This window comes from Trachurus trachurus (assembly GCF_905171665.1).
Source record: "Trachurus trachurus genome assembly, chromosome: 24".
Taxonomy (NCBI): Eukaryota; Metazoa; Chordata; class Actinopteri; order Carangiformes; family Carangidae; genus Trachurus; species Trachurus trachurus.
Window position 1 is genome coordinate 4,973,663 of NC_139910.1, and position 22,365 is coordinate 4,996,027.

At 42.2% G+C, this 22,365-nt stretch overlaps 1 protein-coding gene across 1 annotated transcript in view; it reads left to right on the forward strand.

The window, feature by feature from the left end:
* The first annotated feature begins 995 nt into the window (after window positions 1–995).
* The window catches only part of vta1 (vesicle (multivesicular body) trafficking 1), an 81,056-nt gene continuing 59,686 nt past the window's right edge, over window positions 996–22,365 (forward strand). Inside the window, exons 1-2 of the mRNA XM_084000903.1 lie at window positions 996–1,173; window positions 18,564–18,658. Coding sequence (XP_083857029.1) covers window positions 1,083–1,173; window positions 18,564–18,658 — 186 coding nt within the window. The 5' untranslated portion in view covers window positions 996–1,082. The remainder of the gene's footprint in view (window positions 1,174–18,563; window positions 18,659–22,365) is intronic.

Consider the following 22,365-nt stretch of genomic DNA (forward strand, 5'->3'; position numbering starts at 1 on the left):
CTTTTGCAATGCGTCTAGTCGGAAGTGATCCAAACTCCACCTCTGTAACAAGCGACTGATGCAAAGCTTGTTTTCTTTAATGTCAGTCACATGATGTGTTGTGGATTACTGCCTTGACAGTGTTTGGCAACACTTTTTTTTCCCTTGCAAAGCAGTCACTCTCAATTTTTCTATCATTACATTGTTCCTTTGATGATATATATCTAAGAAATGTGCTTTATTTTATGTCTAATATATATTTTTTTTAAATCATCCCGTTAATGATGAATGAATAAAAATACATTAATTACAAATATTAGCAGTTTGTCCTTTAAGTTTAATTATTTTCAATTTAATGACAGAAATTTCAAAACTGTCACTTTTTTTGAACATCAGATTAAGACTCATCCACTGTGTCAATAACAATATAAGGTTACACTTTATAATAAGTACTTTAAGCATTAGTTAAACATGAAATACTGAATTCATAATAATTCACTGATAAGCCCTAACTGTATTTATAAACTACATACTAATGAGTATGCATTATACTGTATATGAAGAATTCAGTATTTATTAATGCTTAACTAATGCTTAATGTGTAGTTATTATAAAGTGTTACCAAATGTAATAATCAGCATTTTAACAATATATATATAATATACTATTTGACATTCATGAAAAGTTATGAAAATAGTCAGTAATTGCAATCCTACTATACATTTCTTTGACTTTATTTGTGATTGAAGCTCCATCAAAAGTCAATTCCAGATTTAAGGAGTTTTTATTTGTGACAAAAAAAATTATATAGAGTAAAATACCACAAAAATATATAACGTTTATTTATTATTTTTTTCATTATTAAAAAAACAGTCACGTTATCGTTAGTTTGATCAAAAACAGCAGCAACAACAACAAAAAACTTCAATGATCCAGAGGAGGAGAGGCAGAGCAGCTCGTGACGTCACCTGTCCCGAGTAAGCGGCCGCTCCCATTGGCTACAACCGCGGAAGTGAAGCAGACACTCTGAGCTAACAACAACAAGGAGCCTCTTCTTCACTTCCATTCATGTGTTTTCGTCTCCGGACCGGGCTGTAACAGACATGGCTCTGCCGGCGCAGTTCAAACCCATCCAGCACCACCTCCGGACCGCTCAGGAGCACGAGAAACGGGACCCGGTCGTGGCTTATTACTGTAAGTTTGTATTTGGGGGGGCTAATGTGCTAGCTTTAGCTTACTGCTAGCTCACCAGCTTTGTTTACCTGAGCCCACACAGCGTTAGCAACTTAGCATAGCCTCAAACTTTTATGTAAAGTGTTGATATGAAGTGTCCGTGGACAGTGAAGGGGGTTCAGGTGTGTGACGACTGACGAGCCGCGGTCGGTGTGTGGTGTAACGTCAACCGGGACAGGTTCGAGTCCACTAGCCGGAGCTAACGCTGACTGACGCCCTGACAGCTGGGGGAGTTTCCGGCTGTTCTGAGTCATACAGGTGCGATGTGTGGAGGATCTGACCTGTCCTGCTTTTAACAGGAGCAACATGATGCTTTAAATGTGTAGAAGTGGTCCAGCTGACCACACCTGGCCAGGTCCTGGTCCTGGTCCAGTGTCTCACAGCCAGGTGACTGATGGGAACTCCTCGCCCAGAGTTTAGAGTTCAGGCTCGGTTGCCTCAGCTCTGAGGAATGAGCTCCTGCTCCGCCCTGCTGTGTCACTGTCACTGATCACTGATCAGTAGGCCTATCTGTCAGTGTCAGTGTCCATGACTCAGTAGAGAGGAGATTACAGCAGGTGTTGTGTTGTTGTGTTGTGGCTAGAAGTGATTCTATTTTCTGGTGAGCGGTCAGGTTCAACCAGGCTGGATACTGTTCTGTTATTATCATACCTGACCTTTGTGATGCCTTGTGATGATATGCAGCGGGGAAAATAAGTATTGAACACGTCAATAGACTTGCATGGTGAGCAGCATAGAGGCCATAGCAGTTAAATGCATTACTCATAATTGCAGGTCTCTCTACATCTATCTGTCAGTGATCCTTGACTCTTCTTAGTTTTCTTTTGACTTGAATCTTGTGAGGAGGAACTGGTCGTGGCCAGTTTATGGTGACATGTTCTTTTTAGTTCTGGATAACGGCACTAACGGATCAAACGGTGCATTCAGACACGTCTGTAACTGTCACTGATGCATCAGGATGTTCTGCAACATCAACTTTTTGCTTTTCCCCATCATGAGACGCCTCGTGTGACACCTTGGAGATGAGAAACCTTTTGCAAAAGGGCAGAATATTTCCAGTAAATTTCCAGAAACTTTCCATGGGAAGTTAAGCTGGGGAATTTTGGAAATATTCCAAATTGGAAACGTTCCATGGGAATTATGGGAATTAACTGGACATTTGGGGTAATTTAAACAAACTATATCCAAACATAAATGTAAATATTTTGTTTTGTCATAAGCAGACATCTAAGCAAAATAATACAATTACAAAACATGACATTTCAACAGATTTATTTGTGAGTAGAACTTTATCAAGTTTTAATTCTTAAATCTTTTACTGAAAAACATGAGTGTTGAGTAAAATATTACCCTCCCCCCACCCCCCAAAAAGTCCCATTCAAAATGTTAAATGACAGGAGCCCCCCTTCCTCCAAAAAAGTCCCATTTAACATGCATGTGATTGAGGAATAGCATAGATATTCAAGTGTAAATCTGGATGTTTTCCCCAACTATATTTAAGTTCCCTGTTAAGGGCCAACCTTCAATTTTGTAAATTTCGGATTTATTCCAATTTATGCCCATATATTCCTGTTAATTCCCATGGAAAGTTTCCAATTTTGAAAATTCCTGGAATTTTGCAACTCAAGCTGCTTTCCTGGCTTTTCTTCTTTACCTTTTTGCACCTTCTCATTTTCTTCATGTGTTCAATACTTATTCCCTGTATCATTTCACTTTATTACACATTACTTAATTTTACGGACATAAATATATATTAATTAGTAATGCCACAGTTGTTGATTATATCTCAAGTCTGGCTGCCAAGAATACACACCGGAGTTAATCTATCACTGGAAATAGTCCATAACAAACACGCTGTGAAGGGAGGGAAGCCAGAACATACTGGAAGATGAACCCGCCAGTCTTTAAGTGTTTAATTATAGGAAGTTATACAAGTCTTTATGCTAAATTAAGTAAATTTAACATCAGTGTTACTGTATTTCATAATAATTTAATAAAATGAACAACACAACAGTTTAAACGACTGTAGCATAATCCAAAGGGAAGGAGCAGATGTGTCCTCATATAAAAACAATACCACATGTTCAGGTGTGTGACAGTTGTCGAGGCCGTCGTCTCCACACCGACCTGATCTCATCTCCACTGCCCAATCATTTCCTGAGAACAGACGCTGAAATAAATCACACGTTTTATCCAAACGTCAGACGCTCCGGTCTCTGTCTCAGATATTGAACCTGTTTTATTTTTTCTGCATTATTGAGATGATAAATTACTGGACAGAACAGGGACGTGTACTTTTAGCTCAAATCACAACAATAAGACCAGAAAAAAACCGTGAATCAAATCAGTGAAATAGAGGAGCTGCACTAAAACATCCAGTGGAAAAGGTTTTCATTCATGAGCCTAAAGCAGATCCTACAGTAGTTTTCCCCATGAAGTAGGCCAAACTATGTGAGATGACGTTGTGAGTGATCATATAGAGCAGTGGGGGGTCCTGATCTGACCTAGTTGAGCTGCGACATGAAGACGGAGGAAGAGCAGCAAAAATAAAAAGCAAAGATTTTCCCCTTTTCCATCGTCTGACAGCTGGAGGAGAGGATCAGCTGATCACAGATTTTACAGACCAAGTGTGTGGAGTTCATGGCGACATGATAGAAGAGCATTATTCAACACATACTAGACAGTCAATCAATCAATCAATCAATCAAACTTTATTCATGGAGAATTTATCATGCAGAGTTACGCAGCCCAAAGTGCTTTACATAATGAAACACATACTGGAAAATAGATAAAAAGAAGAAAGGAAATATAATGAGAATTTAAAATGAATAAAAAACAGTAGAAAAAATAGCGCAAAAATGATTAAGAATAAATGAAAAAATACATAAATAAAAAGTGGGAATAAAATAGTAAAACTGTATGAATTAAAAATTCAGTATTAAACATTGAAAAATGATTCAAAGCAAGAGAAGGTAATTAAGAATTAGTAAAATAAATGAAATTTTGTTAAAATCCTAAACTGAACTAAACAGTAGGGATGTCACAATTACTTGTTTTCACAATTAATAGCGGTATTAAATGCCACAATTGATCGTAAAGATTCCTAAATACCGTCACTTTCCAAAAAGATTATGTTGGAACCATATCAACAGATGTGCGCCAAAGTAAAGGTAAATGCACAGATACTGGTCCATTTATCTAAAGTAACGCTGAATTGGTAGGAATTTAAATGTTTGAGTGTCATTTTTATTGTAAAAAAATGATTAGAATAAATGTAAACATTTGGTATAGATGGCAATTAGGCCAATGACTTAAATATTTCACTTCCCCGGCGGATTAATAAGTGGTCCTATATTAAGAGATTAGATGTAATTATATTTTGACTATATTTGATTTTACACATTCATAGTGTTTTGAAATGTATTGATGCATAATAATCATGATAATCGTAATACCGTGATTATTTCTCTGACAATAATTGTACCAAGAAAATCTGTAATCGTGACATCACTAAGGTAGTTGTTGAGTTTGCTTTGAAAACACTGTTGTTCCTTTTCACAGACAAATAAAGACACAGATAAAAGCTGAGCTCCAAACCTAAACGGTCGTCATGGCCATGAGCCAGAGGTCAAATATGGGGCCTTTTTTTTTTTTTTCAGAAGGAGTTTTATGATTTCACGGAAACCTGTCTGATGAAAAATGCGACCAATCAGAGACAGTTACTGCTCCTTGATTGGCCACAGATGAGTGAGAGGGTGACAGAAGGAAGGAGAGGCAGACGGCCTTCTGGGAAATGCTTTTTTTTTTTTTCTAAGAGGACGAGGACGGAGTGGTGTTGGATTAGAGCCAGATACCAGCTTCACAAGATTTATTTTCCTATTTTTCCAGCGGTGAATCAGGCGAATGAGTCCGTCTCTCACAGGTTTTATTTATTTATTTATTGTTTTATTTTATGATGGCCGGTTTTGAGTTTTGACAGCCTGGTTTAACACGTTTTATCAGCCCCATCATTACAATTGTTGGAGTATCCACATTACAACCTCCTCCTTGGACACAGTCTATCTCTCTTGAACAAGCTGTTTCAGTTTTACTGTGAGTTTTATCCAGTTTGCTGTAATACTGTCAGTTTTATAGCTAAAAAGCTGCTCACACAGACACAGAGCTCCGACAGCAACATATAAAACCAATATATGAAATGACATGGTCCATAATGAAGAAGACCTTGTAGCGTTTAATGCAGCGGACTTGGCAGGCGGGGTTTTTCCATATTTGCTTTATAAGCTGTGTTTTAAGTGAGTGGCTCCTCTCGGGTCAGTTAATTCAAGGTTAAAAGCAAACACACACACACACACACAACGATGACGGATGGCTTAGGAACTTTGAGGTTTTTCTGGTTTGTTCTCAGGTGCTTCCTGTAAATAAGTGAGTTGTTGGCAGGAATATAAATGTGTGTGTTGTGTGTGGTGGGTTGCAGAATTCATCAAATCCTCTTTAACCATAATGTGTTATTATCTGGACGTTACTTCTAAATGGACAGTTTGGTTGGAAGTCTTCCAGTGTGGAGGTCCGGTTTCTGTTTCCTGCTGATGAGTTGGTTGTGGTTGGTGGTTATTTCTGACTGTATAAGTGCCGTGGTCATGTTGTGTCTGAACTGTGAGCAGGTGAAGGTGGGAATCACCCTGCGACACGATATTATAACAATATGATATTATTGTGATGTGAAAAATATTGCAATATGCTGCGATATATTGCATTTTATAATCCTACTTCAACCGCAAATGGTTTCTCCTAATGAAAACTTTGATAACGTCATTTTTTATAATAAGATAAACTTTTTAGTTTTTTCAGATTGATACTTCGGCGTCCATATATCAATACAATATACGACGTATTGGTTTCTACCCCCACCCGACCAGCATGAAAAACTGTTTTTATGTCATATCAGGCACGTTTTATAAAAAGGAAACCTCCCAAATGTTTGTATTTAAAGAGGAACTATGCAGGATTTTTAGCCTAACTGTGCTACATTTTTACCTTAATTAACAAGCTTTGGAATAATTATGATGGTCTAATAAATGACTTGTAAGTTGTTCCAGGGAGAATGGAGGCTCTCTGCCTTCCTCATAGTGTCTCTTGGCAGAAAACCAACCTTGTAAGATCAGAGCCTCCGACTCGGTGTCCCAGCTCTCGTTTCTGCAGCACTGCGACACAAACGCACGTCGTAACCAGTAATCTCTTGTTTATGACAGATAAGACTACACAAAGATACACATTGTAACATTGAATATGATATATAACCGCTCTATTGATTGATTTCTTGCCGGCTTTGTTGTAAACAAAATGCACATGGCCGAGAGGAGGGTTAGCAAAACAGAGGAAAAGCAACCGGACTTACACAGTTCCTATTTAAAGAATTATAACCCTAATAGAGACATATTTTAATATTCTATTAATATTTGAATATTAATATTCTAAGTGTATTTCCTGACTAGAAATGCATTGATGATACTCTGATCTTTGTTACATGGATTCTGAACGTGGCCCAACATCTCTGATCAGCATTAAAAATGTTCTTCAAAACCGACCAGAGCAGCATTAAAATGTGCACCAGCCTGAAGGAAAGGCGCCTTTATACCATAAACTTCCTCCGTCACTACGACGACCTCCCTGAACCCAGCTGTCCCCAATACACAGGACGGACCAGGACAAACGCTGTTAGCAAGGTTGGCATGTTTGGATTTCATCAGCTGTTGCTAATGAATGCTTATTTCACATTGGCCACAAAATAATGTAAAGTCTCGTCCGTCATCTTGTTGATATGCAGCTCAGGCTGGAGTTTGTTCCCATGGTGATAAATCAATCGCTATAGGGCAGAGGTTCAGAAACTTGCCCCCTTTGGATAGCATTAGCTTCTGGCCCAGAACTGCTTTTGGAAACCCCCCAACAAAACCACTGCAAATGTAAAACAAACTACTTAAAAAAATAATAATCCAATAGTAATGATATTTACAACAGCTGGGTCTTTTCCTTTTCCATTTCTGTAGCACTAGCTACATGCTAGCACACAAACAGAAGCTAAACAGCTCGCTATTAGCAGCACTAGTGTAAAAGATTAGAGATTAGATTAGATTTGAATATGATATGAAATATGTTTTATAATAATGCAAATAAAACAATAATCATTTTTTCCTCATCTGTGGAGCTACTATTAAAAACCCACCACCACAGCTGCATGCCATGATTGTGACTGAATAGTGTGAAGTTGTTTTTAAAACAAATGTATGAGTCCGACATCAGAAGGTCCTGTAGCACTGAACATCAGAGTATTGATGTGTAGGTCGGAGTAGGTCTGGATTCCTCATCTGAGCCACAGTGGGTGTCAGACCAGCTCAGAACCACAATGTTTGGACCCAGTTTCCAGTTGGTGTTGAGTTAAATTCCCACATTGGACCAGTTTTTTTCTTTTTCTTTTTTTTTTCTTTTTTATTGTGGATTAAAGGAGAACTATGCGAATCCGGTGGCTTTTCCGCTGTTACGCTCCTCTCGCCCATGTGCATTTGTTTTCAACGAAGCCGGCGAAAAATCAATAAATGGAGCGGTGGAAAACGTTACATAACATATACGATGTTACGGCGCGTGTGTTTGTGTAGTCTTAACCGTCATGAACAAAAGATTACGGGTTACGGAGCGCGTTTGTGTCACGGTGTGCCGAGACGAGAGATGCGACACTGGGGCGGCGACCGAGTAACTACACTGATGTTGCAAGGTTGGTTTTCAGCCGTGAGACGCCAGGTGGAAGACAGAGAGCCACCGTTCTCACTGTAACAAGTCACAAGTCATGTTAACTATCACTATTACTCCGGAGCTTTTTAATTGAGGTAAAAATGTAGCAGAGCCATGGGAGAAATCCTGCTTAGTTCCACTTTAATAGAGCTGAAAGTTATTTTATAGTGAACAGTGAACTGGTTTAACTTTGTCTCAGTGTCTGTCAGAGTGATTGACAGGACCTCTGGAAACATGAGCGATGGTTGTGAATGAATTCTCTTTAGAGTCACACATGGCTCCAGAAAAGAGACCTCCGTTAGTGGCTATTCAGTGTGTGTGTGTGTGGACCCTGCAGTGTGATAGACAGCTGTGTGTGGTGTTTGCCGACCAGGGAGACACAGTGTGTGACAGTGTGAGGAGGTGGACCAGTGGAGCAGCCAGACCACTGGAGGTCAGCAGCTCCACATGTCTGGACCTCTGAGCCTAGAGAGAGAAGAGAGGGGAGGGGGAGGGAAGGCCATGTGTTGTCATGAGGACAGGAAGCTCAACTTGCACAACTCAGTGTGTGTGTTCAGAGAGAGAGTGAGTGAGTGTGTGTCACATCCATGCGTCATGTAGCAGGGAGACGGTTGATGCATTTGGAGGAAACAAACTGATAGGAAGCAAAGTAGGAAACAAACAAACAAAGAATCGTCCACTACACTTTCAGCTTCTTCTTTAGGCTTTACTTCACTGTTCCCAACAGTAATTGGCTGAGCAGATGGTTTGCATTAAACATATTGGAAATTTAGAGACGCAGTGATGGAGTTGGTAGTAGACTGGTGCCAGGGTGGTTTGATGTTAAACAGCGTCACCCTGTGAAATTACAGAGATCAAATATGATTAACAAGCAGTCGAGATAATCTCTCCTCTGACTGGCTGACTGTGGTCCAATAGAAAAGGGTAAAACACTCGGAGAAACCAAATCCTGCAAACCTGCAAAATTTCTCTGTGGACTGAGGCTTTGATACTTTCACAGTATTAAAGAACCTAGAGCTGCTTTATAATCACACTACACATGGACATCTACCTTTATACTGTATGGAGCTTTAATACAAACATCTACCTTTATACTGTATGGAGCTTTAAAGGTATAATATGTAGAAATTCCCCCCATCTAGCGGTGCGGCTGCATATCTGAATGTATTCTTGATGTTGCATTCACCCCAAATCGGGCAGACGTCAGACAGACAACAGACAGCATAAACAAGCATCTATGTAAACAAGTGGTCCGCCAGCACGAGGCAAAACAATACAAGCCTGACAATATGTTGTCATGGTGATGTCGTATTGTTTACCTGACCCACGTTTTACCGTCTTTGTTGATTTGCCGACGGCCGTCTGACTGACTGCACCTGAATGCAACACCAGTGCCTCCGTCCTTCCTCACACTACACAGTGGTGACATTTTTAACAGGCGCTACCGGGAAAACTTTCTCCCCGAGCCGACAGCTCCGCTGAGTTTCCGTGGTTACCTACGGTCACGCTGCCACTCAACGTAAAAAATGGCGATGCAACATGGCCGCCTCGGTTCGGTGCGTCGCCCACTTATGTATTTGTAACGACTTGTAACAACTCATTCTAAGGTACCAGAAAGCTTTCATTTGTATGCAGGTGTGATTCCACTTCAGTGAAATACGTATTTATGAAAGACATGTTTGATTTTTGCTAATAAAAAGCCAAATAAGTTACACACTGGGGCTTTAAAACTAACATCTACCTCTCTACTGTATGGAGCTTTAACACAAACATCTGGAGCTATAAGTGAAACATTCCGGCGTTGATCAGGAAACCTCCACCGTCTCTCAGCATTAGAAAACATCTCAGTGAACCAGACGGGCCGCCGTTCTCTCTGTCTGACAGTTGATGTGTGTTATCCATCACCTGGCCTCAGCCCTACATCAGCAGGTCGTCCTAAATTAGCCCGCTAATGCCAGACAGTATTTTACCTCACCTCCACCCCCCACCGGACAGGCCCAATCAATAGCGGCTTGAGTCAAACTCATGATTTGTTTAGCTGTAATGAAGCGGCTCCCTGGCCGACGCCGCTTGGCTGCCGTACAAACGCCGTTTTACACAGATTGGATCATTGACGTTATAAATGAGCTGTTGAGCCGAAGCTGAACACAGGTACCCTACCTCTGACTTTGGACGTAATGTTCACATTACTTGAATTGTATTTTAAATATATCTGTTTGTAGTTTTTCATACCAGACTTGGACGGTCTCCTCTATGAGTTCAGTTTCTCTTCTCTAAACCACTGATCAGAGTCTCTTAAGGGCGACAGGGAGAGAGACCAGACCACCCTACCTCTTCTTTCTTCTTCTTCTTCTTCTTCCCACTGATCCTGGATCAGTCAGCTTTAGGGCTCGCTCTTTTTTTTTTCTTTAACAGATCCAGTTGGAATCAGAACTGACAAATAATTTGTAGAGATTAATTCAGATGCAGCCCACTCAGCCTCTCAGGCCGTCTCCAGAGACGACGCAGCTGATGTTTCCGCTCCTCCTCAGTCTCTTTACTGCTTCACTTCACTGCTTTTAAATGAGTTGTTGTATTAATGTGAAGCTCCCTGCAGACGGCCGGCTTTCCAACCTTCACGTGTCTGACCTGGCTCAGATCAGTCGCATCTGGATCCAAACTTTTCTGGAACTGTCTGAGACCGATTTATTTAATTTTATTTTTATTTATTTTAGTGTTTATTTAACAGGGACGGTACATACAATGGAAAATGTGATGCTATTTGGTTCAAAAGTCTGTTTTTCATTAATCAGTAATCCCCCCCATCAACAAACTGAAGTGTTCCTTTCAGCTCTGAATTAGCCGTTCATATCATTCATATCTCCATGGAGCGGGTAAGCTCGGTGCTGCTGCCATGTGGTGTCGCCATGTTTTTACGTTCAGTGGCAGCGTGACGGTAGGAAACCACGGAAACTCAGCGGAGACACCGGAGCTGTCGGCTCAGGTGGAGGTGGCGTCTGTGAAAAGTCACCGCGGTAACGCAGTGAGGAGGAATGGAGCGTTACACTGATGCTGCATTCACCTGCAGTCGGGCAGATGGCCGTCGCTAACAAACCAGATGTCATTTTAGTCACAGAAGTCGAGAGAAAGCCGGTAAAACGTGGGTCAGGTAAACAATACAACATCGCCATAACAACATATTGTCACGTGTATTGTTTTGCCTCGTGCTGACGGACCACTTGTTTACATAGAGGCTTGTTTGTGCCGTTACGTGCGGCGGCTGTCGTCCGTCTGCTGTCTGCCCAATTTCAGGTGAATGCAGCATGAAAAATACGATTGAGTTGCTTGTGATCTACAACCACAACGCTAGATGGGAGTCATTCCTACACAATGTCCCTTTAAAATGTCATCCCTGTTTTTACTGAATCTGAGTACATCTATCATATAGTACTTACTTCTACTTTGTACCCTATCTATGTTGGACTGTTCCATGTAATCCCAAGCCAACAGCATTCATACCATGTCATTGACCAGTCAGCTGTTAACCAGTACCAACACTCTCCCTAAAAACGTACATAGTTGGCAGAGCATGGGCCCTAACTGTTGGATTTTAGTTACTTTATACTCCCTGTCAGATCATTTGTTGTCATGATTATCTGGTCAGTACTTATTTCTTCCCAACTGACTTTAGAACATTTCCTTGTATGGTCCTGGATCAGAGCGATGGTGCACGTTGCGAACACCCTCAGTTGGAGTAGCTACAAGTGGCAGCCTGTTGAAGCCTGTTGAATTTTAAATAGAAGCTGGTCAGCACAGATCGAGCTCTGACAGACGGACGGCTCATCACCGTCTGGCCTCGGACTTCAAACCAGAGCAAACGGCAGAAGACGTTGCGTTATGGATCACCTCCTGGTTTATTAAACTGACCTAGGACCTGAGCTGGTCACAGCGTCTCAGACTCTCTGTGCTTCATGTGGACGTCTCACAGTGGCATGTTGTGCTGTAATACGTCCTCTGTCTCATCCCTCTGTTTTCACTCAGAGCATATTTCCCCCTCTCACTCTCTCTCACACACACACACACACACACCAGTGCAGCTACCCACAATAATAACGCCCTTGTCATTTTTGTGACGGAGCGACTCCATTGGCCCAGATTCAGATTGGCACGGATTCTTTGTGGCCGACGTCAAAATTGCGTCGAGCCCGTGGCGTCTTGCCAGCGCCTCCATTCTGGTGGTAATTCTTCCAGTTAAATGTATTTCCTCCCAACACCAGCGCAGTGGAGGGGCGGCTGTCACACTCAGATAAGGCCGGGTCAAAACAAATCTGGTCGTTCATCAGGAAAACTCCCCTCAGAAAGACGTATTTAGTCCCAAGCAATAACACTTCGTCAGAATTTTGGGATTTAACCATGAAACTCCATTAAAAAAATTCCAGCACATGACATTTCAACAACACTAATTAATCATCGCTGCAATTAGTTTTAGTAAGACTTACTGTGAACAATGGATGAGTAGTAATGGTGGTTGTGAAAGCCTCTGCGTGGACATGACATGGTTTCCTGTGGCCACTCCCTCTCTGGCAGAGCCATTGGCATTGATTGGTTTAACATACTCAGACGCGTATGTAGTGAAAACACTGTCACAACAAATCAACCAATAACGGCTGACGGTCGGAGATTGAACTGGCAACTTCATCCTGGAAAAAACTACAAGTCCCTTCGTCAGTGTGTTTGTGTTTTTTACGACTCCAACTCTTGAGCCACAAAGATCAGACAGATTAGAGGTCACGGATTGAATTATGGCAATATTATCAAATACTGGCATATTTCCCTACAGTGGTTTCCAAGCCGACTTCTAGAGGATGTATAGATCAAAATGGGTCAAACCAATCAGAGCAACGATCCAGATGTTGAGACCCTGTAGGTACAAGAGCGGCGGCGTCCTTGAGAAGAAAGACTTCTGATTCTGGTTTGTTTGCGTTTTACTGAAAATCACTATTACAGTCTCTCAAAATCGAAGCTACAGCTGCTCTTGGGTGGCTGCCATGTTCCATGTTAACAAAAGCTTGAACGTCACTTCTCTGTCGTCATCGTGTTAAGAAAAAACAACAACAGCAAAAAAAAAACTTGTTAGTGATTGGTTCCCTGGTTTTTAGGGAGTTCTTAGTAAGTTCTTATCTTCTTCTCCAGACGGATCTGCACCAGAGATATTAAGATCAGATATCTGTCCAGATGTTGACTAAACAGCTAGGTCAGATATCAGAAAATGCGACTGATCCATGAGGCTGTACGTTCACTTCAATCTAGAAAACAAACACAGAGCAACAGTTCAAAGTAATGTTGAAGCTGCTCAGAGCTACGCTACGGAGGCTAATGGGATTTCTTGGTTTCCCTCATCAAACTCATCAAATACACAATCCAACAACTCCAAAACGCTCTGGTGGACAAGTTGTGACCTGCACATTCACCACGCTATGAGATAATAACACAACGTTACCAGACAGAGTTGTTTTAGGGGTAAATTCATGCAAAACCGCTGATGTGTGTTACCTTCAGGGACAGTTTTTCAGCAAGCAGTCTCTATATTTACCTCGAAAATGGCTCTGTTTTGTAACGTTCTGTTATTATCTCATAGCGTGGTGAATGTGCAGGTTACAATTTGTCCACCAGAGCGTTTTGGAGTTGTTGGATTGTGTATTTGATGAGTTTGATGAGGGACACCAAGAAATCCCATTAGCCTCTGTACCGTAGCTCTGAGCAGCTCACGGCTCTGCTCCGCCGTTCTAAAAATAGCTTGCACCGACAATTAAAGGTAACGAACCTACTGCTATGACTATAGGGATTATGGCAATGGGCCAATTTGCCAAAATGTTGAACTATCCCTTTAAATAAATTACTCAGAGCTACAAATAATGATTAAATTATGATTAAATGAAAGTCTTGACAGATGTACAGTTTATTAATTCAACAGTGGTATGGGATCGGTATCGGCTGAATAGTTGAATGATTACACCTACACAGCCTGGTCATTTTCAGAGAAGATATTAAATATTTTCCACCATGTGCGGCATTTCTTTGTAAAATCAAATGATACCTAAGATTGTATATTATACGAACCTGAATCATAAAATACAGTGATATAGTCAATCCGGTGATAGTGTTATATATGTGGCAATATTGAATTTTGGATAAAGCCATTGGATTTAGACACGTCTTACAGATTGAAATCAATCCAATTGGCAAAATCTTACAAAGTGTTCTTTGGAATTGCAGGATGTAGAACCTCCTGTGTAGAAAGTTCAAGGACTGATATCCTTCCTTACCAACACCAGAGTACAAAGCCCCTTCATCTGCTTATCGTTTCACTGTGATGAACGATTGAAAATGGAATAGGAAGCAGCAAAAACCACTGGCAGTGAAAATCATTTTCTTACCCTCATTATATGCATGATGGGCAGAGGAGAGGCGCAGCAGAGTGAAAAGCGCCAGAAAAGGACCCTGTAATCTGTGTAAATAACAGGCTGCGAGGTTATCATGGTCATTTCCAGCAGTTACAAACACTTCTGCTGTTGTTTTTCATTGTAATGGACGTAAATAACACACCTGCTACTGTACCACGAGCATTATTCACTGAAAACAATCACGTTGGATGGTCTGCTCTCGTTCATCAGGAGGCGAGAAGACGAGGAAGTGACATGTGATATAAAGTGACTCATTCCTCTGGCTTATATAGTATCTTATAGGTGACGGTGCTGAAGGAGTGGCAGCAGCAGTGATTTAGTGAATAGGTATGTGTTTGTGTCACCTCTCGCTGTGGGTGATTCATCAGACGGGCACACCCGAAACAAATAATGGTAGGAAGTCCAGGGTCCAGGTCGGATTGGAAACGTTTATCGCGCTCGTGCTTCTTGCTGGAATTTGAGCGTGTTTCAGGAATTGTAGAGGAAGTGGTGCAGTTTAGATCAGCATGTGAAACCGGTTTGTTTTAAATGTACAGATACCAGAGAGGAAACAGGAGACTGATAGAGTAGAGAGAAACAGGCCGATGTTGCTCATGTTTACATAAAGTCACATTTTGTGCAATGATCCCACAAATATGGTTCAAACACTCGTGTCAAATCTGTACAAAATACTCAAACATGGGCTCTGTGCAGCAATGTGGGAAAGTTTTGGAGAAAAAACTACAAAAAGGGCCAAAGCCTCTAATGAATGATGACGTTACATGACACTCTGCACTTTGGGGTAAAGTTTTCTGAGTGATCCAATAAAAACAGAGCAAATTTCAGAATAAAGCATTCGGAGAAACCAAATTCTACAAGTGTTGAACGATGGTGAGTCCAAGTGTGGGCGGGGCTTGGTGACTCCTTTGTTGTGACATCACAAAGTGAGAGGAAGTTCAGACTGCTGGTTTTAAAGTTCAGTTTCTGAGCTTTGATAGAAACATTTAACTTATATATATATATTATCCGTATACCGTATGGAGCTTTAAAGGGATACTTCACCCAAAATCGATAATTCACCAATTTTCTACTCACCGTTATGCCAAGGAAGTGTTTGGAGAACTTTCTGAGTTATTAAAACGCTTTTGGAGTTCCGGATTTTAGCCTCTATGTAGCAGCTTTAATATAAACATCTAACTTTAAACTGTAGGGAGCTTTAAAGGAGACATATTCTGCCCCCTTTCCAAAAACAGTTCCCAGGTGTCTTAAAGACATATCTGTGACATGCTTCAGTCAAAATACCCCAAGGATCAAACATCACAACTCTTTTCATCCTCTCCAAACAGCCCTGTTCAGAACGGCTGGTTTCAGTGCCTGTCTCTTTAACTCATTGAGTGCCATTGATGTATATATACGTCAATCAAAATACAACGCTTGGGTGCCATTGACGTATATATATGTCAAACGCAGTTTTCTGCAGCTGGTAAAGCTTTCTAGAAAAAAAGTGGTATTTTTGGTGCAACCAGGCTCTATTCAACTTAAGATAAATCAAGAATGGAACAAGGTACAAACAAATGTTTTGTTTCCCTAATTAAATAGAGAGTGTCCTCTTTTCTTGAGCTATTTGGTGTTTTCAGAGTCATAATACAAAATATTCTCTGGGTCTTGAAATATTACTCAAAATGCACTGAAACGCTGGCACAAGGCACTGACCATTTTATAAAAGGGCTGGCACTCAATGAGTTAAATACAAATTAACCACTGGTTGCCCCGCCCCACCCCTTCTACCGGTACCAGGTAGGGGTGGTTTTATGCAAATTTGAAAACTAGTTACATCATTGCCAGACAGCTTGTAAAACCATGTGGATTTCAACCTGGGGAGCCTGAAAAGGACTGATAATTTTGTCAATTCTCACATTTTGGGACCCGGAAGGCAAATAAAGAGCCTTCAAAAAGTGATATTTCCACAATATGTCCGCTTTAATCCAAACATCTGTATAGAGGCCCAGTAGAGTCGGTGTCCAGCAGGGGGCTGGATGGATGTAGTGTTTCTGTGGCCTCACTTCCTCTCTGCACTCAAAGCTTCTTCTGTGTCGCAGCTCATTGTCTGTGAACAGTCAAAGTGAATGTTGCACTGTATGGGTGTAATGGCACAAAGGACGTCTTTGTCACTGACTGACTGACTGACTGACTGACTGACTGGCTCTATGTCTCTCTGCTCTGACTGGTTACCCGCCTGCATGTGGAGCTTTTTTAGAAACACTGAGTGGTGGTGGAGACTTCCCACCGGTCTGTCCTGTGAAATGAGACTTTGTCCCGCTGATGCTGAGCAGGACAGTGACACCGAGCTGTGACTCAAACAACCAAACATGAGGGTGGAAGCAGAGGGGCTGCAGGGCGCTCAGAGATTGTTGCCAGGTAACAGACTCCGCCATGGGACGGAGCAGGGTGCAGACGAGACGACGTCGCTGCCTGGAAGTTTTTTATTTATTATGTGCATTTATTTTCTCCTCCTGCTGCAGCAGATGGTTGATGGCTGCTGCATCAGCACAACTTTAACTTTCTTACTCTTTACATTAACACTGAGTCAAGACGTTTAACACCAACAACTTATAATCTACAAACAATCTGCTTGTTCTGGATGAGCTCACTGCCTGGTGGTGCAGTTTTCAACCTTACCTTGAGTGTTTCTTTTACTATGTGGTGTGTGTGTGTGTGAGTTAGGACAAAAAGTGTGTTGGCTGGACCTGATGATTTAAAGGAGAATTCCGGTCATTTTTGACCCCTAAATTGTTGTCCTGATGGTCACCCAGTGTTGGTTGGAGCAAAAAACACAACTAAAATTGATGCACGCAAACCAGAGTTACCATGGCTACCCGGCGCTAGGGATAGCGACAACGCTAACCTATGGGGGCAATTCTTTCAACCACAAAAAACACTCAAAAAACAATCAAATATCTATGGTACATGACTGGAATCCTTAGAGACACCACTGAACTCATATAGTGTTCAGTATAAACAGTAAAAACTTTGTGTTTTTGCATGTAGTCACTCACCTCAGATAGCCGAACTCTGAAACATCCTGGAAAGACATTACTATCCCATCACAGAGCGCCTGCTCTCCCCGCCACAGAAACAAACACTTTTTCCTTGTTGTGATGATTTCTTTACAAAAATAAACGGTGGAGCAGAGCAGTGGTAATGTCCATAATATCTCCGACAGTTTATTTTTGTAAAGAAATCATCACTACAAGGAAAAAGTGTTTGTTTCTGTGGCGGGGAGAGCAGGCGCTCTGTGATGGGATAGTAATGTCTTTCCAGGATGTTTCAGAGTTCGGCTGTCTGAGGTGATGACTACATGCAAAAACACAAAGTTTATACTTGTTTATACTCTACACTATATGAGTTCAGTGGTGTCTCTAGGGATTCCAGTCATGTACCAGAGATATTTGATTGTTTTTTGAGTCTTTGTTGTGGTCGAAAAAATTGCCCCTATAGGTTAGCGTTGTTACTATCCCTAGCACTGGGTAGCCATGGTGTAACTCTGGTTTGCCTGCATCAATTTTAGTCGCGTTTTTTCGCTCCCCCCAACACTGGGTGACCATCAGGACAACGATTTAGGGGTCAAAAATGACCGGAATTCTCCTTTAAGACTGGTGAAAGTTTTTTATTCCATCACAAGGAGCCATTGATAATTTATAGTAGAGCAGGAAGCTGAGTGTATGTGTTTGTGTGTGTGTGTGCATGGATGGATATGAAAATGAGTTGTTGAACTCTTTTGTGGAGGTGTAAAACTTCATCTTGTCTTGTCGCAGTAAAACCAGGACATGAGAGGAGAGTCCTGCAGCCTCAGCGTTTCTCTGAACATTTTGTCTGTGTAAGACAAGGTGTTAGTCAGTCAGTCAGTCAGTCAGACTTCCCTCTGCTGCTTCCTCAGGACTAATTGACAGATGAGGGATTGTGGGACTTGGATCCTCTCTGTACAGCGAAGCGTGTCCGTGTGTGAGTGAGTGTGTGTTTAGATCAGTTGTTGTACGACGACTCGTCCACACAAGGAGGAGCAGACTTCACTGAGCAGTAAAAAAGATGTCTAATCCTCGTCACTTCTCATCTCTCCCCCCTCCCTCCCCCTCCCTCCCCCTGCAGGTCGGCTCTATGCGATGCAGTCGGGCATGAAGCTGGACAGTAAATCACCAGACTGCAGGAAGTTCCTGGTGAAGCTCATGGACCAGCTGGAGTCGGTGAGTTAAAGGTCCCATATTATGAAAAACTGTTTTTTCTGGTCTCTACATACATAAACTGATCCTCCCTGAGCCTACCAACTCCTAGAATGAGGAAAGCAAACAGGTCCTGCATCGACTCTGCAGCCCAGCGACTGGTAAAACGGTGCTAAAACAGGCTGTTCAGACTCAGCTCCTGTTGTGATGTCACGACGGGAGTGAGGCCGGCCCCTCAGCGCGATAAAACGCCTACCACGTCTATTTCTACGGCTGCAGTGCACAGCAAGAAACTCCTGAGCTAAATTGATGAAATACCGACCAATTTTAAGTCATAAAGTGGTAATAATCTTTGCCGTGTACAGTAACTATGTTACTTAAAGGTGCAGGCACAGAAACAGCTTGTTCTCAGTAAGGTTCATTTGAGCGACTTTTAGACAGCCGGCATTCAGGACCACGGATCAGTTTGGGGCAATATATATCGAATACAGTTTAGTTGGATGTCTGACAGCTGAGTGAAATTGAGTAAAAAGAGTATAATATGGGATCTTTAAACCCAGGACTGACCCACTTCAGACTGGGTCTCCCTGTGTGGGATCCCAGAGTGGTTTACAGGTGGGGGGTGGGAGGGGGAGGGGAGGCTGCTTCAAAGGTTGTATATTTTATATGGCAGTTATACAACGCCAGAGGTCAGAGGTCACTGTGTCCTCAAAGCCACAACTTTTGGCTGTGAATCTGTGAAAAAAATTGAAGAAATTGCGATAAAATTCACACTAAATAGATAAAAGAGGTCAGATAATAATGACTTGATCATTTTATATCCAAAAGGTCAATGGTCAACTTCCCTGTGACATCATAATGTTCTGTAGAAACACATGTCTGGCCGTACTTCAGTGCTGAGAAGGAGATTACGGGCCACATTTCACACATGTGTTGAAGCAGAATGGAGGTTTCTGGCACAACTTCACCTTCATCCACCGTCATCCTGCTGCTCACTGATTTACAGCCTAGCCTGAAGTGACCTAAGGCGACTGGAGATTGGGTTTTTTTAAGGTGGCGATAGCAACACGATCACACCCACCGACATCAGCTGGAGCTGCTGGCTCCATATCACTGAGGACATCACCGGATACTCACACAGTTTCAGACAATGTGGCAGAAAGAAACCAAGGAGCCTACGGTAGCCAATCGTGTTACAACAAACTAAATTGTTTGTTCTTTCCAAAAATCTGATCTGTGAGGTGTTTGATCCGTTGCCCCTGGTCACCATCACCTGTGGGATTGTCTGCTGTGGAGGATTTCTCTCTCTCTCACCTTCACATGCACCTGTGGATTTATATTTCAGGGTAGAGACGTAAAAATTCAATATATCGCTTTACAGGAAGAGAAAACACATTGATTCTGATGTAAAAACACTCAGATAACAAACAATACAATTTCTGACATGAATGTGGCAAGTAGAGACATGAGTAGCAGAGGTGAAAGTCTTATTCCGCTGACAGGCCGGAGCTGCTGGCTGCTTTAATGTCACCTCTTACCACAGCACCACATGCATGAATGGCTCTTCTCTGTGGAGACGCTGTAACACTAACACACACACTAAAAGGCTTGACATTTGCCTGTTGTTTGTCAGCGGCTGGACCGGTCGCAGCGGGTCTTCTCAGAGGTTTGAGGTTTCCTGTTCGCTGCACCGTGGTTACTACCACCTGGCTCAGTGGTTTGAAACGGTGCACCCAGCTCCACCTAGAGGTTGGATGATCTACAGTCAGGCCAGAAGAGAAGTCTGAATAACAACCTTATTTCATGCAACAGAACCCAGAGATGATGGGCTGTTTCCATTTAAGACAAAATGACCATAAACCTTCAGCTGTTCTCAGTGTGTCGTTGTCAACAGGTAGGACTGAAGAAGGTTTTCTTAGGCTTCCTGGAAACTTATGAGTTCTGACATTTCCCGTCTTTTGGGATGAACTCCAGTCAGTTATTGGTCCGGCCAATGAATGAATGAATCACTATCAGGCCCGAACAGGAAAGGTCTTGATTTATTAAATGATCTCTGTTCTGACCATCATCTGATTAGTGACCGTTTGTGGATTCGAGTGTTTCCTCAATGTTGTACTTTTCTATCTTCATGATTGTTTTGTTTTTTTTCATCAATGAAGTCCTTTTACCTTCACGTGAAATTCTTTGACTGGCGCAAGACAGACTCATGTTTTCATTTATCACGAATTAAAGTCAGAGGTTGGAAGACGATCACATACCGTCGTAGTTCCGACCATAAACGGCGATTCTGCTGCGTTATTCTCATGACTCGCCACGAAACCGAAAGTAAGGAAATGCTGGTCGGCTTGACCAGCATTTCCACCACCACTAATAATAACAAAATAACGATAGAGACAAAACGATATATTTTCTGTGGCCCATTAACAAGTGTGGGTAGCGGAGATTCATCCACATTAATATGAGACTTTTTTATTGTCGTGGAATTTTTTGCTCTGCCGCTGGAGAAACTCCTCGTTGTAAAAGGTCCGGTGTGAATGCACCTTTAGGAGGTTCTCCAGGTATGGAGACCCCATCATATCCCATCGGACCTGGGAACACCTCCAGGACGAGCTGGGATGTCTGGATCTACTTTTCTACAATCATGAGCCCACTTTACATAGTGGATAGTGGATTGATGGAAACATGAAGATCACATCAGGCATATTACACATCTGTTTCATTAGTTACAAATGACAGAAGTGCTTCAATTTGTTTCCATTCGTTCTCCGACCTCACAAGCATATCTTCATTTAGTCTGGTGAGACCGGGGACGAGGCGGCGGCGGACAGGGCCTCGCTCCGACCGGGCTGCTCTCTGGACCGTCAGCGGGGGCTTCGCTCATTAGATTTCATAGGGCTGTAATGAGGAGGAGGGAGGAAGTGAGATGAGATGAGAGGAGGAGGACGGGCTGGCTGCCCCCGACGGGGGTCCAAACAAATGAGTCGTCGTAAAAAATGTTAAAGGGATAGTTCACCCAAAATTCAAATTTCACTCATTATCTACTCACCCTCATGTCGACTAAGAGCTGTGAGAAGTTTCAGAGTCCTCCGTCCCTTCTCTGAGTTACGGGGGGGTCCGCGCAGCAGTATTTGTCCATATAATGGTTGTCAATGGATATCAAACTTTCTTCGTCCAAAAAGACACACCAAAAAACATCCAAATACCTCCATACTGCTCGTCTGTAATGTCCCTCTTGTATTGAAGCCCCAACATGAGAAACTGTTCCGCCGGTCAGTGCAAATCACGAGAGACAAGAGGGACATTACAGACGAGCAGTATGGAGGTATTTGGATGTTTTTTGGTGTGTCTTTTTGGACGAAGAAAGTTGGTATCCATTGACAACCATTATATGGACAAATACTGCTGCGCGGACCCCCCCCCCGTAACTCAGAGAAGGAACGGAGGACTCTGAAAATTCTCACAGCTCTTAGTCGACATGAGGGTGAGTAGATAATGAGTGATGATGAGAAATTTGAATTTTGGGTGAACTATCCCTTTAAAATTCATACCAAGAGGAGCAACAAGTGGACGTGACTGCAGACTGACGGGTGAGAGGAGAGGACGTCTTCGGTTGCCGAGAGACACACCTCCAGAAAACAAAGAGGAGACGTGGTCTTGATGGAGCGATGCTGGTCCGACTTAATTGACGCTTTGAGCCAATTATAAGACACAGTGGACAGAGATGAAAACAC